At 27.1% G+C, this 17,405-nt stretch overlaps 1 protein-coding gene across 1 annotated transcript; it reads left to right on the forward strand.

The window, feature by feature from the left end:
- Positions 1 to 9,059: 9,059 nt before the first annotated feature.
- Positions 9,060 to 10,364, forward strand: LOC114169373 (aspartic proteinase CDR1-like). Its single transcript, XM_028054511.1, has one exon. The coding sequence runs from the start codon at positions 9,060 to 9,062 to the stop codon at positions 10,362 to 10,364; it is 1,305 nt and encodes a 434-aa protein (XP_027910312.1).
- Positions 10,365 to 17,405: the final 7,041 nt, after the last annotated feature.

Consider the following 17,405-nt stretch of genomic DNA (forward strand, 5'->3'; position numbering starts at 1 on the left):
TCCATTCAATGAAATAGAATAATATGTGTTATCACTCTTCGTCGTCTTCTATCAATGAAAAATTCAGTTTTCCTCTCAAATTTTATTAAACATGCATGTTTGATTATTGGGTTAAATATGTTTTTAGTCCCTCAAGTTTCAGTTAATTTTGGAATTAGTCCCTTATCAAAACTTTTGACCAATTTAGTCATTTATCATTCAAAATGCATGAATTTAGTCTTTTTAACCAAATTTTGTTAAGTTTATCTAACGTTTCAAGCATATTTCATGATAATATTTAAATTATTTACACTGTTTGACACATTTTTGCTTCAATGTTAACTTAAATACTATCATGAAATGTGTTTTGTCAGATAAATTTAACAAAATTTGGTTAAAAGGACTAAATTCACACATTTTGAGAGATGAAAGACTAAATTGGTATAAAGTTTTGATGAGGGAATAATTCCAAAATTTACTGAAACTTGAGGGACCAAAAACATATTTAACCCTTGATTATTTGCATGTAAACTGATACTACAAGAAAACTTTTAAACTTTTACGGATCGACCAATTTCAGTGACTAATTTAGATAACAATTTATGAAAGTTTTTAATTATTAAAATAGTTACTATAATGAATACAAAATGATAATTTGTTACTAAATTGGTCCTTAAAATTAGTCACTATAGTTTTAGCTATGAAAGAAAATTGGTCATTAAAAATTAACTACCTAGTTTTCGGTAGAAAATGAATTAGTTTCTAAATTGATCTCTAATTAATTAGTGATCAATTATAATTTTTTATTTATAACAGTGACTATTTTAGTATTCCATAATTTTTAATTATATAAATTTATATCTAAATTGATCACCGTGACTAATTACTTTTGTTTCTAAAATTAATTTGTAATTAAGAATTTTATTGTACTCGTATGCATCGGTGTGAATCCTTTAAGTATTCTTTTCTCATAATTTTGATTCTATGACCAAACTTCCTGCACTTCCACAACTTTAATTAGATTTTTAATTCTCCTCTATAATCATTGATAGATAATTTGTCAATAATATCAAATTACTTACGAAAATTGTTTATTATCTACGAATTTTGAATGTAGATAATAACCATATTTTTCGTATCTAGAGTTCAAGTCTCTATTTTGGTGCAATTTGATCTTAGATTTTTGTTTCATCACTTATCTCCATGAAATTTACCATCTTAAACCTACTGAAAAATATCATTCTCTCCAATTTCCTCCCACAATATACATCTTTGTTTTCTTTATAATTCCCTACTAGTCTATTGATATGGTCGAATTCTTCTTTGTTCTAAATCTTTATATTCAATTTTAGTCTTTTTTAGCTTTTCTTTCAGAGCTACCATGCCATTCCCATTTGTTTTTGTTTTCACTAATTTAGTGATTCCCTTGTCCACCCGATTCGTTCTTAATAAAAGTGTTTACCATATGACAAACATAGTTTTACATGACTTTTACTAAAGAGTTCTTAATAAAAGTGTTTACCATATGACAAACATAGTTTCACATGACTTTTACTAAAGTGTAACGATGATATAAGTATATATTTAATTTATGGACAAAACTAGTTTGGGATGAAAAATATGTCGAACCATTTATTTTTAATTATATCATTTAATTTACTGTATTGTTTATTTGTTTATAATTATGTATTTTAATTTATATGTAGATACACACTAATTTTGTTTATTTATTTCCTTATAATGTCATTTGATTTATCAATAATTACATCATGTTTATTAATTTGTAATTATGTCATGTAATTCATCTTTAGTTACACCGGTCTTCTTTATTAATTTATCTTTAGTTAGAAAGGATTCTTATTACTATATTTGTATATGTTATTTAATTTATCTTTATTTATATATTATTTTTTTCATTAATTTGTATTTTTAGTGATTTTTATTAATTTATATCTAATTATTTATTTAAAATTCTTTCTTTAATTCTTTAGTAGCCCATTGGATTAGGAAACTTAAAACTAACCATACCTACTCAATATTTCCAATGTTAAATAGTCAATATATCTTATTTAAATAAAAAATACTCAATTACGTGATCACTTCTCACTTTAACTTTTAATATTTTTAATAAATAATAAGTAAAATATGGATTCATATAATTGATAAAGTAAGATTTTAGGTAGGGATGGCAAAAATAATGTCCATGACAGATAAAATTTCGCGACAAATAATTAATATTTGTGGATATTTATTATCTGCGGATAACAAATATTTTAACACTCGTTTATTAACGGGTCGAGTGTGGTGAGGGTATCATATTATCCATACCCGCAAAAAATTAAAATTAATTTATATGTTATTACGTTAAATTTAATTAAAATTAAAATTTAATTTATATTTAATTAGATTAAATTGAATTAAAATTAAAATTAAAATTAAATTAAATTAATATTTTATTTTATATTTTTTGTGTAGTTCTAATTAAATTTTATTTTAAAATTTTATAAGATATTTTTTTTAAATATTCACAGATATTCATGGGTACCCACAATTTCATAAATCTTGCAGGTATTTTTTAAAGGGTACCTTTGCAAGTAACGGGATAGGTAGCGCCGATTAATTTTTTTGTTGCAAGTAAGGTTACGGGTAAACACTATCCGAATCCGACCCGATCCATTGTCATTCCTAGTTATAGTTGTAAATCAAATCCTAAACCTTCTTATGTGCATTGTATGTTAAGTTTATCAAGACTCGTATTTAAAACTTACAAATATCTCATTCATTTCATGCTTTTCTTTCATGTATCCTTTATTCTTATATATATATATATATATATATATAACTCTTAACATTATACAAAATTTATATGCTTTTATCTTTATATTAAATTAGGTATAACTACAAAGATGTAAAATATTAACATATAGGTTAATTGATGTTCTAGATAAGAAAATTTTATTTCACAAAAACTATAATTTTAATGAGTTTGTGCTTTAATGTACAGGAATCTCTCCTCTAGAATCTACTCTGGTATGCCATGGAACATTTAGTACATGTATGATGATTTGATTGGACCACAATTTGAGATCGGTTTCTCAACTCAAAATCCAAATCAGTTAAATAGATGAGTAATTAAGTCATCATTAAGCATAAATCAAAGCACAAACAACTGAATGAAACAAAGATAAATATCCAACAAGTAAGTGAATATAATCATAATTGATTATATCAAACATGGACACGAGGGAGTTCAGCTACTCATAAAATATTACGATGCAATTCCAAGAGCATCTACAATTATTGCAAATAATTTCATAGTCACTATATAAGAAGCACTAACAATTACAAATTTACAAATTCATTCAAAGAGATTGTTTGTTTGTTCACTCTTGTTATTTTTTCACAACATTTCCTCCTCAAAAGCTCTCAAAAGTGGATTCACCAAAATCACCCTTCTATCGTCCCACGGAAACTCATTTTCAACGAGTTCAAAATGCGGTTCTTCGTTCCATTCATCGTGCTAATTACTCTCGACTAGATTCTTCGCATGATGTTGAGACCACTGTAATACCAAGTCCAGGAGAATTCCTGATGAAGTATTCAGTTGGAACTCCACCTTTCCAAATCCTCGGTAGTTGATACTGACTCCAGCACCATTTGGATGCAATGTCAACCTTGTAAAAACTGTTACAAACAAAGCAGACCTATATTCGATCCTTCAAATTCAAGCACTTACAGTAGAATCCCTTGTGTTGCTGCTGAATGTTTCACTGAGCTAACTGCCTTTTGCAGTTTTAATAATAGGAAGCACTGTGCATATAAAGCCACCTACGGTGATAAATCAACTACACAAGGAGATTTAACTTCCAGTAGTGAAAAGAAATTCTTAATAAGAAAATCGTTGATAAAACTTCAAAGCAACTTTTCGAAACAAAACTATAACAAATAAATAATTTTTACTACTCTTACATAACTGTTGAAAAAATAAATCTCATAAATATAAAGAAAGTTTAAGTTTTATCATATATCTCTCTATGTAACCTTTTCTTTCTCATTAATTAAAATAGTGTTTATATATATCAAAAATATTCAACCTAAACACAAAGAAACAAACATTTATGAAAAGAGTGAAGAATTAATATATCTTAAACACCAGCAATACCCATATAAACTTCTACTTTATTTTTAAATTCATGCCGTATCATCGAATTATAAACTTCTATGTTATTTATAATTATAAGGTGTTTGATATGTTGTGTGGTTTCGTAACCCAGCAAAGGAGATATCAAGTTAATTGTAAAAGAAATTGCCTATAACTTGAATTATATGTAATGTCGTGTGCCTTATACACATCCATAAAATAATTGAATATAATGAACATAATGAGTAAAATAACATTCCAATAGAAATATATATATATATATATATATATATATATATATATATATATATATATATATATATGTATTATTTATATATGTTGGACTTGTAAATTCTAAGTGGAATGAAATAAGGCACATTTTAATAAAAAAAATACAATAGGTCTATTCAACAAGTTTTTTTTATCTGCAGTAACTAATAATAAAATTAAATAATGAAATAATGAAATATTAGTCCAATTCATGTGTACAAAATGTAAGCATATATATATATATAAAAATAAAATAAAAAATTGGAATTTGGATCTCTACTTCTTAACATTTTTTTTGATCAGCAAAGAATGAATTAAATCTACTTCTTAACATTAATATTACAAAAGTAAAACTATCTTAATGTAAATTATGGAAACATAAATTAGTAGCAATAAAAATCTTACAAATGGGACCATAACCCCCTTTATGTAACTTCTATTATTTACTTACTTAATTCTAATATTTTTAATATAATCTCTTTACCAAATTAAAATATTGTTGGAATCTACACATTTAATATATCTAAACATGTGTCAAATAGAACAAACAAATTAAAATACTATAATGATCTGTGTTTGAAACGTCGAATAAACTTAATAAAATTTGGTTAAAAGGAGTAAATTCACGTGAAGAAACAAAAACATATTTAACCTATTAATATATAATATATTAAAAAGATTATTAATATTTAAATTTTAAAAAATATTATTAAATTTAACTAAATAAAAAACATTAATCATACGATTTAATTTGTACAACTTAAAGTATGTATAATCTTAATAATTTCATATTTATGTATTAAATAATAATTAATAATTTAATAATTAATATTAAATAGTGAATCAAATTTTATTAATTAATATATGTTATATTAAAAATAAAAATGATGTGGCTTTTAAAAAATATAAATAAATTTAATTAATTAAATAAAAAATTAATCATACAATTTAATTTGTATAACTTAAAATATGTATAATATTAATAATTTCATATTGATGTATTAAATAATAAGTAGTAATTTAATAATTAATATATGTTATATTAAAAAGGTAATTAATGTTTGGTTTTTGAAAAATATAAATAAATAAATTAATTAAAAAATTTAATCATATAATTTAATTTGTGTAATAGGAAATATGTATAATATTATTAATTTTATATTGATATTAAATAATTAAATAATAATTAATAAATTAACAATTAATATTAAATGGTGAATCAAATTTTATTATTAATATATGATATATTAAAAAAATAATTATTTTTTGGTTTCTAAAATATGTAATTAAATTTAATTAATTAAAGAAAGAAATAATCATACAATTTAATTTAGTTTGTGTAACTGCGAAAATTAATAATAATAAAAATATACTTAATGTTAATTAATTATTGCAGCAATTGTTTTTCAACAAATATAAATATACATAAATGTAAAATTTTAATTCAATCAAAATCTTATCTTTTAAATAAATGCTAAGACATCATTAATTTGTGCAAGCAATTGTTTTTCAACAAATATAAATATACATAAATATAAAATTTTAATTCAATCAAAATGTTATCTTTTAAATAAATGCTAAGACATCATTAATTTGTTTGCGTTGAAATCTTTAATTTCTGCAAGTAACCTTGTTGGCGTTCATTAAAAATAATGTTTCATTTTCTTAGAAAAGTGTTTAATAATTTCTTAGAAATCTATAACTATATATAAAGGAAATTCCCTCTTTTGTGTCCACGTTTTATAATTCCAACTTTACCCTTTACAATTTAATTATTTATTAAATTTTTAAAAATTAACGGTTATTTTTACAAGTTTTTATAAAACTATTTACTTATCTCTTTCTTCTTTCTTCTCCTACTATTCTTCAACAGTTATTTTTCTCATATTTTCTCCATACATTTCACTTTATTTTTTATAAATATACTTTTATTTTGTTTATTAACTTAATAACATTACAATATCATCAATTATTAATATAATTCAAAAGATGCGTACACACATGCGCACCTGTGTTTACGCTAGTAATTAATAATAAGAAATTAACATATAAAGTTAACATGAGCATTGAGGGTGGGTGATATGAGAATAAGAAATGAAACATTTAAAGTAAAATGACATGGTGCCAATAACACCATTCTAGGATGAGGACCACATGTTCATAATTCATCTCAAACTAAAAGCAACAAAAAAGTAAATTCAAGAAAAAAAAATACATATAGTAAGTAGACAAATAATATAAATTATTCTTAAATAGTCTCAAACTTGATGACCTTCGCGAAATAGTTATGAACCGATTAATTTTAAAGTATTTCTTAAGACTTTTTTTAAGGATTAAATATGTTTTTGTCCTTTAACTTTTAGTGAATTTTGAAATTAATCAATTTTGAAATTTTGGATCAATTTAGTCCTTCATCTTTCAAAATATGTGGATTTAGTACTTTTAATCAAATTTTATTAGGTTTATTTGATATTTCGTACGCATTTCATGATTGTATTTGAGTTATATTGTTTGACACATTTTTACCTTAGGGTTAAGTTAATTATTATTATGAAACGCGCTTAAAATATCAAATAAACTTAATAAAATTTTATTAAATGACTAAATCTATGTATTTCGAAAGATGAAGAGCTAAATTGATTCAAAATTTCGAAATGGACTAATTCCAAAATTCACTAAAAGTTAAGGAATCTACAACATATTTAACCCTTTTTCTAATATCATGCTTTTGAGCGTCCAAAGTACATATACTTCATATCAAAGAAGTGAGAGCAACATCAAAACTCAAAGAAACACTTAAACACCGTATTTTATTGTCATTTAACTCATTTGAGAATTTTGTGAGTAAATCCTATATAGAATGAGTAAAATTTAGAAAATTTTTCATACAGATATTATTTATAGACCTTTGCAAGCCAACAAATGTGGTATGCTTCATTTTGCAATCTTCATATGTCTTGGATGCAACATCCTATAACCTTAAAATCCATATGCAATTAAGTATTAAAAAGTTCAGGACAATAATATCTGAACATTAAAAATATCATAGCATTATCAAGGACTTAATTCATATAAAAATATTACAAGACATAAGTGATACAGAAAATTCTAACACATTCATATTAATGATGAACCGAGTATATTACCTCCTTGTCTTGTAAGATCATATCTAATGAAAAAGGAGACTCGGGCTTAGGGAAGTCCAACATGCACCACAACATTAATACTCTTGCAATTATTTTCCAGTTTTCCTTCTATGGGGGTAATTCCATTGAAAGAATGAACCAACTTCTACATATTCTTCTGCATATGAGTTCAAAATGTTGTGAAGACCAAGGTAACCCTGATACAAAGGAACAGACTTACCAAACCAAGTCAGAATTTGAACACAAATGTAAACTACAAACAAAAATATAAATATAAGCGAGTAAAACATATAAGACATGTAAAGGATATTGAAATTTGAGTTTAAAACCCTAATTTGTTGCTCCCATAATTAAAAATACATAATCTCTACTTGGAAAAGCTATTATGAATTGCATACTACTCATAAAAAATAATATATCATTCCGCACAAATAGCAAAGAAAATTTTCAAATCCGTTGTAGTCACGTTTTTTAATTGAGACATTTTTAAATTGAGAATTTAACGTAGCTACGGTTCCTTCCTCGTTACTTTCCATATATTAAGAAAGTATTAATATTCTTTTGAATTTTATGGTACACAAAAATGTTATCAAAGTTTGAATAATAAATTTATTTTTTCTTTTGAATTTTGTAAGAAAAAATTGACAGCCGTGTCTTTAAAGTATTCCTTGAATTTGTATTTGTATAATATAATAAAATAACAATAATATAACATATAATATATATATATATATATATATATGTATATTAGAAAAAACATTTCTAAAACATTAATTCGAAAGAGTTTTTCATTACCTACAAATTGCTTAAAGAGCAACTACATGTTAATTACAACTTATTCAACGTGTAATCCATATTTAAGAGTAATAGTATTTCAAATTAACAAAACACTATTTTTAACACTAAGAACATGTGTTATATTAACAAAAAAGGTTGCAAGCAATTATTACTACAATCTCATCGATCATTATTACTACGAATGTCATCAATCATAAAAGGAATAATCTATATAATATTCTTAATTTTCTGAATATGGTTAATACTTTTGGTTCACAAGACCTCCAATAAAGGTATATATATATAATTGTTAAGATGTTCAAATTGAATTTCACCCGCTAATATAAATTGGATATTTATTTTTTATGTACATTGACTCTGACTATTTAGTTTTCGTTAGCAGGATTTTGTTTTTTTAAAAGAAAGGTATATAATAAATTTTAGGTTTTTCAGGTTCAATCTTAGCTATGTAATAAATTTAGCTAGGAAATATATTAAAACAATGAACAAATTTAAAATAAATCAGATTTCGGATTGTTCATTGGAATCCGAACCAAATGTATAGAAAAAATGGGTAATATTTCTGCCAGTTAAAAACACATATAAGATATATTAATACTGATAACAATTATTGCAAATAATTTCATAGTCACTATATAAGAAGCACTAACAATTACAAATTTACAAATTCATTCAAAGAGATTGTTTGTTTGTTCACTCTTGTCCTCTTGTCCATAGTGATAACAATGTTTATATGTTATTCACATTTTTTAATTCTTTTGTTATTTTTTCACAACATTTCCTCCTCAAAAGCTCTCAAAAGTGGATTTCGTGTGGAACTGATACACCGTGATTCACCAAAATCACCCTTCTATCGTCCCACAGAAACTCATTTCCAACGAGTTCAAAATGCCGTTTTTCGTTCCATTCATCGTGCTAATTACCTGACACTAGATTCCTTGCATGATGTTGAGACCACTGTAATACCAACTCCAGGAGAATACCTGATGAACTATTCAGTTGGAACTCCACCTTTCCAAATCCTTGGTCTAGTTGATACTGGCTCCAGCACCATTTGGATGCAATGTCAACCTTGTAAGAACTGTTACAAACAAAGCAGACCCATATTCGATCCTTCCATTTCAAGCACTTACAGCAGTATCCCTTGTGTTGCTGCTGAATGTCTCACTGAGAAAACTTCCTTTTGCAAGTTTAACAATGGGAAGCACTGTGCATATAAGGCCACCTATGGTGATAATTCAACTACAGAAGGAGATTTAATCTGGGACACCATTACTTTAACTTCCAGTAGTGAAGATAAACCTGTAGCATTGCCCAAAACTGTGATTGGATGTGGACATAACAATGTTGGAATCTTTGGTGAGCAAAACTCTGGCATAGTTGGCCTTGGAAATGGACCTTACTCTCTTGCAACTCAGTTAAGACCTAAAACCGGTGGAACGTTTTCCTATTGTTTCACGCCAATGTATGAAGGAGACAGAAAACCTAGCTATCTCCATTTTGGAGATCGTGGTGAGGTTTCTGTTAAATCTGCAGTTCCAACCCCTATAGTCATGAACAATGCAATGCCATTCGGGTACTACTTGGTGATGGAAGCGATCAGTGTGGGAAGCAAGAGAATAGAGTTTCCGAGAAATGGTGAAGAAGGAAACATCATACTTGACTCAGGGACGGTACTAACGTTTTTGCCAGACGAGGTTTATTCAAAATTGGAAGCAGAAATGGTGAATGCAGTTAATTTAGTACGCACCGATGATCCATCGAAAGTATTGAAATTGTGCTACGAAATTAGATCTGGTCAGCAATATCAGATACCAACAGTGTTTGCACATTTTAAAGGTGGTGCAGTTGTGGAATTGCATTCGATCAACACCTTTGTGAAGATGACTGAAACTGTAATATGTTTGGCTTTTAGTCCAGATTCAACTGCCATCTTTGGGAATTTGGCACAACAAGACATCTTGGTCGGCTATGACACACAACATAATACAGTGACCTTTTTGAACACTGATTGTACCTCGGAGTTATAGACAATTTAATAAAATAGAATAAAAAATGTGTTGTTGTCACTCTTGGTCATTTACTATCAATGAAAAATCATCTTTAATTAGATTGTAGGAGAAGTGTTTGCAGTGATTGGATGTGGACATGACGACATTAGATTCTTTCATGAGCAAAGCTCTCGCATGGTTGGCATTGGAAATGGACATTTTTCTCACTTGCAACTCAGTCAAGAACTAAAAACATGTGGAATGAAGAGAATAGAGCTTCAAGGAATGAAGAGAGAAACATCTTAATTGACTCAGGGACAACACTCAATTTTTTGTCAGATGATTTACTCAAATTTCGAAGGAGAAATGACAAATGCAATTAATTTACTATGTACTAATGACCCATTAAAAGATTTGAAGTTATGCTATGAAATTACACCCGGTCAACAATATCAAATTTTAACAATCATGGTACATTTCAAAAGTGGTGCAGATGTGGAATTGTATTCTATTAACACCTTTCTCGAGTTCATGTTCATCAACCATCCTTGGGAACTTCGCACAACAGACATCTATGACCAACAAAATATAGTGACCTTAAACAATATATTGTATCCAAGAGTTGTAGACGATTTAAAACCATAAAGAGTCTTGATAACCACTTTCTTAGAATAATTAATACGCATTCAAATTTACAAAAAATTATAATTAATTATAATATTAAATAAAATCTAACCTAATCATAATATAGTTTAATTTTGGCTTAAATACCTTTTTGTCCTCATTTTCGTAGTGTTTGTTGCGGATGGTCCTCATTTTCACAGAATGTTTAAAATGGTCCTCATTTTTACCGAATGTTTAGAATGGTCCTCATTTTCGCAATTCGTGTTTTATTTGGTCCTTTTCTGTAACGCCGTTTAAATCATTAACAGAACATTGTACAGGTGGCACGGTTTGTATTAGGGTGTGTTACGTGTACTGTACAGGTGGCTAATTAACGTTAATATTTCAATTTAGGAGAAATTTTGCAATTAGAGAAATTTCTTTATCTTCGTCTTTCTTGAGTTCAGATTTGCAGAGGAAGCAGCTAATACTTGCCATTTCATCATTGGATTGCAGTTGCACTCTTCATTTCAATTTTCCAGTTAATCATCATCAACAAGGTAAGTGGGTTCAGGGTTTTTTGGGTTGTGTTTGCTCGTGGGTTAGGGTTTTCGTAATTCTATTTTTGGGTTTGTTTCTCTTTCGATTGTTGTGATGTTCTGCATGGTTTCTAAATTACTTCCATGATTTTGTGTAGTTTGTGTCTGTAGGTGGGGTTCAGTGGGCTATTATTTTAGTTGGTTTGTTTGTCGGTTGTCGATGTTGGTGTAATGGTTCCCATTATTTTATTTGTAATTGATTGTAGCATTGGTCCCCCATTGCGTTAAAGTAGGCTTAATAATACATCTTTTTTATCTGTTTAATTTACTTTAGGGCAATGAGTGATGATAGGTTCAATGTTATTGTCCACCACGGTGGTGAAGTAGAGGCCCATGAAGAGGCTGCTGAAATAGAGATTGGGGATGCCAGTGGTCTGAATAGTGATGTTGAAGTGGAAGGTGAATTGAAGTAGAAACTATGCCTGAAAGTGATGATTCTAGCAGAGGTAAATTTGAAAATAGAGCACGTCATTAATCGAGTTATCTGATGATGAATGTCATTCAAAAGAATTACTTAGTGGGCCAGATAGCGAGAGTGAAACAACTGGGGATGAAGTAAACAATGATGAAATGACAGGATGTGGTCCATTCCAGACATTTGTAATGCCAAAAAGTATGGCGGATTACAAATGGGAAGTAGGAACTGTTTTTCTAGACAACAACCACTTCAAGGATGCCATTAGGGCTTATGCTATTCATGCAGGGAGAAATCTGAAATTCTTGAAAAATGATAGTAAGCGAGTTAGGGTTGGTTGTTTGGGTGCACAAAATAAATGTCAATGGTCCGCATATTGTTCCTATGTTCGTAGCCGTAAGATTTGGCAATTGAGGAAACTACTTGATGTTCATTCTTGTAGCAGGGAGTTCAAGATTAATCTTCAATGACTTCTCCAAATCATTAATCTGCCTCATTTGTGTCATGATGATGACATCCTTTTCATCAACACCACTATTTGAAAAAGTTGCAGCCCACATTATTGGAACCACCACTCTGTAAATCAATAAACCAAAAATTAAAACCAATTTATTATTAACACAAAAATAAAAGTAGATTGTACCCAAAATTTTCTACCAATATTCTTTGGAGTTCTTGTCATCCTCAAAGCAGTCATCTCTCCGCAACTACAAATCGGGGTTAATTCGTTTCTCGTTGAATCACCAATAGTGCATGAAGTGATACAACACGGTTGCCTCCAACGATTACACCAGAGGTAAAGGAAGAAGATTGAGACCGTAACATACCTATATAATGGGATTGCAGGAAGAAGAAGATTGCAGCAATACCAATTGGGAATGGAGGAACAAGATTGTCAAAACTCACCAACTGCCCAAACATTCCCTACCAAAACCCTAGCTCACTTATTTATCCCCAAATATCTAATTAAGCCACTTGTACAGTACACGTAATACACCTTAATACAAATCGTGCCACATGTACAATGCTCCGTTAATGATTTAAACGGCGTTACAGAAAAGGACCAAATAAAACACGAATTGCGAAAATGAGGACCATTCTAAACATTCGGTAAAAATGAGGACCATTTTAAACATTCTGTGAAAATGAGGACCATTCGCAACAAACACTACGAAAATGAGGACCAAAAAGGTATTTAAGCCTTTAATTTTCTTTAAAAGACAGAAATATTCATAAATATTGTACAGTTGCTATCATATTTTATTTAAGGTTGATCGATAAAAATTAAAAAATAATTAAATAACTATATTTTAATATTATTAAAAACTAAAATATAATTAAACATAAAAAAATTTAAATTAATAGAAAAACCAACAAAAAAATAGTATTAAACATCACAAAATATACAATAAATAAATTAATTAATTAAAGTATCAATTTGAAATTTAATTGAGTTTCCAAAATGCTTATTTTTATTGCTTAGATATTTTAAAGGATATTTTTATCTTTATAAAATTAATTATATGTATTTATATTATTTTAATTAATAGAATTAATTATTCCATCTTTCAATGTAAAAATAATAAAACCAATGTGTATTATTTCTTAACTAGTGCCTTAACTGGGTAGCATTCTCCTACAATAAAATAACATGTGTTGTAACTCCTTATCATCTTCTATGAATGAACAACTAATTAACCTATCCTCTAAGATTTTATCAAACATGCATGTTTCATTGTTCGCAGATAAACTTGATATGAATCATTGTGAATCCTTTGAGTATTGTCTACCCATAATTTACAAATGACATTTTGTATAATATCAATCAACACAAGGATAATATAAAGCTTGTTACAAAGAAATATTAGTATTTTCAAATAAATAACATGTTAATTAACTATTATTACCTATAGTACAACAAGTATCGTATCGACATGGATTTTGTAGAAAACACAAGGTCTAAACTAGTTTGATTTGAATGAAATTGCACTATAAGAAAAAAACTTCATTTACAACTAACTTTAGTGACCAAAAGTTGTTAGTCATTATAGTGATCAATTTAGATATCAATTTACAAAATAAAAAGTTATTGGTTACTAAAATGGTTACCATTATGAATAAAAAATTATAATTGGTCTCTAAATTGGTTTCTAAAATTTAACTACTAAGGTTTTAGCTATCAAAAGAAATTGGTCACTAAATATTAGCTACCAAGGTTGTTGCTACCAAAAGAAGTTGGTTTCTAAATTAGTCTCTAAGTGACCAATTTAGCGACCAATTATAATTTTTTATTTATAATAATGACTATTTTAAAAATCAATAATTTGTTATTTTGTAATTTAGTATCTAAATTGATCACTATAGTGACTAACAACTTTTGGTCATTAAAATTGGTTGTTAATGAGACATTTTCTTGTAATGTAGTGTTTGGTTTGCATAGAAAATATGAGGACAAATTTAATATGAAAAATAATGTTTATCTAGAGCAATAAAATTGGAATAAAATTATATTTGAATAAGGGTTGATTTTAAATTTAAAAAGACATGTTAAAGCTAGATTTCACTACTCTCTCTCTCTTGTATTGATTCAATCATCATTTATAAAGATACAATCATTCATGTTCTAGGAGTTCTCTTTAAATGTAACTCTAGGTCCATTCCTAACACCTAGAGCCTAGGATCATCAAACTTCAATATGATTCTTTTGTGACTGCTTGGATGAATCACTTGCACTAAGATCATGACTCTATAACAAGTTAGAGCATTAGATTTATTCCCAGCATCTAAAAGTAAGGGAAAATTAGTTGGATCACAACTTTGAACCAGTTCCCACTCAATCCTAAGCCAGTGAAATAAGATGAGTGATCATTTAATCTAAAACCAAGTATAAACTAATTCATAAACATGTAATGAAAGCATACTTCAATAAATATAAATATAATAGTATTGATACAGGAGAGTTCCAAGAGTTACATATTTGCTTGAACACTTAAAAGAGATTTTACTCCTCATAATGATGGAAACAATACAATATATGAAATATTCATACTCTCTTTTACCGTCAAATAATGTTCCTAAGCATAAGGGAAAGTGTTTACAAAAATTCTCTAAGAGTCTCTCAAAAGATAGGTGGGTTTCTTTGTGGCTCAATCCTCATGCTCTAGTGCTGCAGCTCCTGAGATCTTGAGATAACTTTCTAAAGAATGAGTCTTCAGGCTTAGTCTCAGGTTCAATGCTTGAGGTTTCCTTCTGGAATGAGTTTGCTTGTGTGGTTCAAGCCTCAACTCTACCACTCAATTGCACTAATGTCAGTTTTGTTCAGAATTGCTTAAAATTCATCCATTTTCTTTATTTTTTTTCTTTATTGATATTGGAAACTGTAAAACAAGTTAAATTGGAACGATTTATATATAAATTTATTAAAATAAAAACAAGATAAGTGTCAAATTCATCTCAATATTATCTTATATTTGGCACTTATCATCAACTCCTCTGCAATACGAATCGTGTGAAGACTCGTGTTAGTTCATGAATCGTATTTGAGTCGCATGTTACAACAACAAATTTCGTGAATCATGAATCGATTTGTTACATGGGTCGTCTTGGATATCTAAACTGGGTCGGATCGACCCCCCCAATATAATATGAGAACCCTAATTTCTCCCTAAAAATCCTAATTTTTTTTTTTTGCCGTTGAAGCTTGTTTTTGTTCATCCCTCAAAGTGTTTGTTTATTAGGTGATAAACCGAATTATATTTGTACATCATGTATCATGTAACCATGTTGCTAAATCTGAAAAAAAGAAAGTGATAACTTACAAGAATGAAAGGAGATAAGAGAAAGACAGATAAAGTAAGATTCTATTTGTAAAATTAAACACAGTTAATCAGGCGTTAACAATTTTTTCTGAAATTCATTCGAAATAAATTATTTTTGCTCTATAATATTAAAATAAATTATTTTTAAATCTTGGAGACTTAAAAATCGCGTTTTTATTTTCTAGGACTAACGTTTTTTACTATCTTCAAATATTTCTACATCTGTTTTTTTATCATCAATAAGAATGTCTTCTTTTAATCATAACTTTTATTTCTGTTTTAACTCTGTGCTTGCTATCACTTATTGTATGATAAATGGTTTATTAAGTATGATTGACTCATTAATGTATATATCTTAGTTTTGCATAATTTTATGCTATTTTAATTTCCATTTTAATCCTTGTTTTGTGCGTAAACTTGTTATTAAAATTGAACAATGAGATATTTATTAATTTAACATTATTATTATGGTATATTTCATTTGAATAATATTAATCAAATATAACCATGTTTTTATTTAAATACTACTTTATAAAATTTTCTTTTTATTACATCCAGTTGAATCATAATGAGACATTAGAATCATTTTTGAAACATTTTAAAAAATAAATTTTAAGTTTTTTTAATATCAAGAAATATCTTAAATTTCCTAAATTATATATTCTCAGTTAAAAACTAAGAACTAAACCTTTATAATGCATCAAATTAATATAAGAGTTTGCTTAAACATCTTTATGCAAAAAAGCGAAATCAGATTTATTATAAGTTAAAATTAATTTATACATTAATATATATATATATATATATATATATATATATATATTAATTTACAAAATACTTGATTTTAAATTAGTCGATTAATATATTAATTAGGTAATTTTTAATAAATATATTGATTATTTTTATTAAAAATTAACACGCTAAACATTACTACAAACTATGAAATCTAAAAAACAATCATTTCCAACCTATAAAATATAAAATGAATAAAAAGTAAATACAGAAACGTAATGAAAACCAAATATTAAAACGATAACTGATTCTCTGTATTTGTGCTTGAAAAATGTTTCCTAATACAACCATTCATAGTAATAAACCAAAATCATATATATATAATCCTTTCAGAGTTTCATACACTCATAGGATAATTTTAAAAAAAATTGATTAAATATATATATATATATATATATATATATATATATATATTCTTCAACATCATATTTAACCTATTGATTAAATATTTACTAATTAATCAATACATTTTTTATTAATATAATATTTAATTATGTGATATGTTTTTTTTTAAATTATCCTATGAGTACATGAAACTATGAAAGGAATAATATATATTTAAGCAATTATATATGTTTATTAAATTAATATATTTCGTGTTTTAATTTGTTGCTTTTATATATATATCTAAAGCTTACAAAATACTTATTATAAGTATAAAGTTAAACCCCCAAAGAACCTATATACTATTAGTATGTTTTACTTGTTACTTCTTTCACTAAAACTCATAATTAAGAATTTATTTTAGAAAATTAAGGCTTAAGCATTTACTTCTTACAGAAAGTACCAAATCTAAAATCTAATTTTGCGTGTGGACCCAACATATACAACGGAAAAGTAGATGAAAATTAAT

Source organism: Vigna unguiculata, chromosome 11 (assembly GCF_004118075.2).
Source record: "Vigna unguiculata cultivar IT97K-499-35 chromosome 11, ASM411807v1, whole genome shotgun sequence".
Classification (NCBI taxonomy): Eukaryota; Viridiplantae; Streptophyta; class Magnoliopsida; order Fabales; family Fabaceae; genus Vigna; species Vigna unguiculata.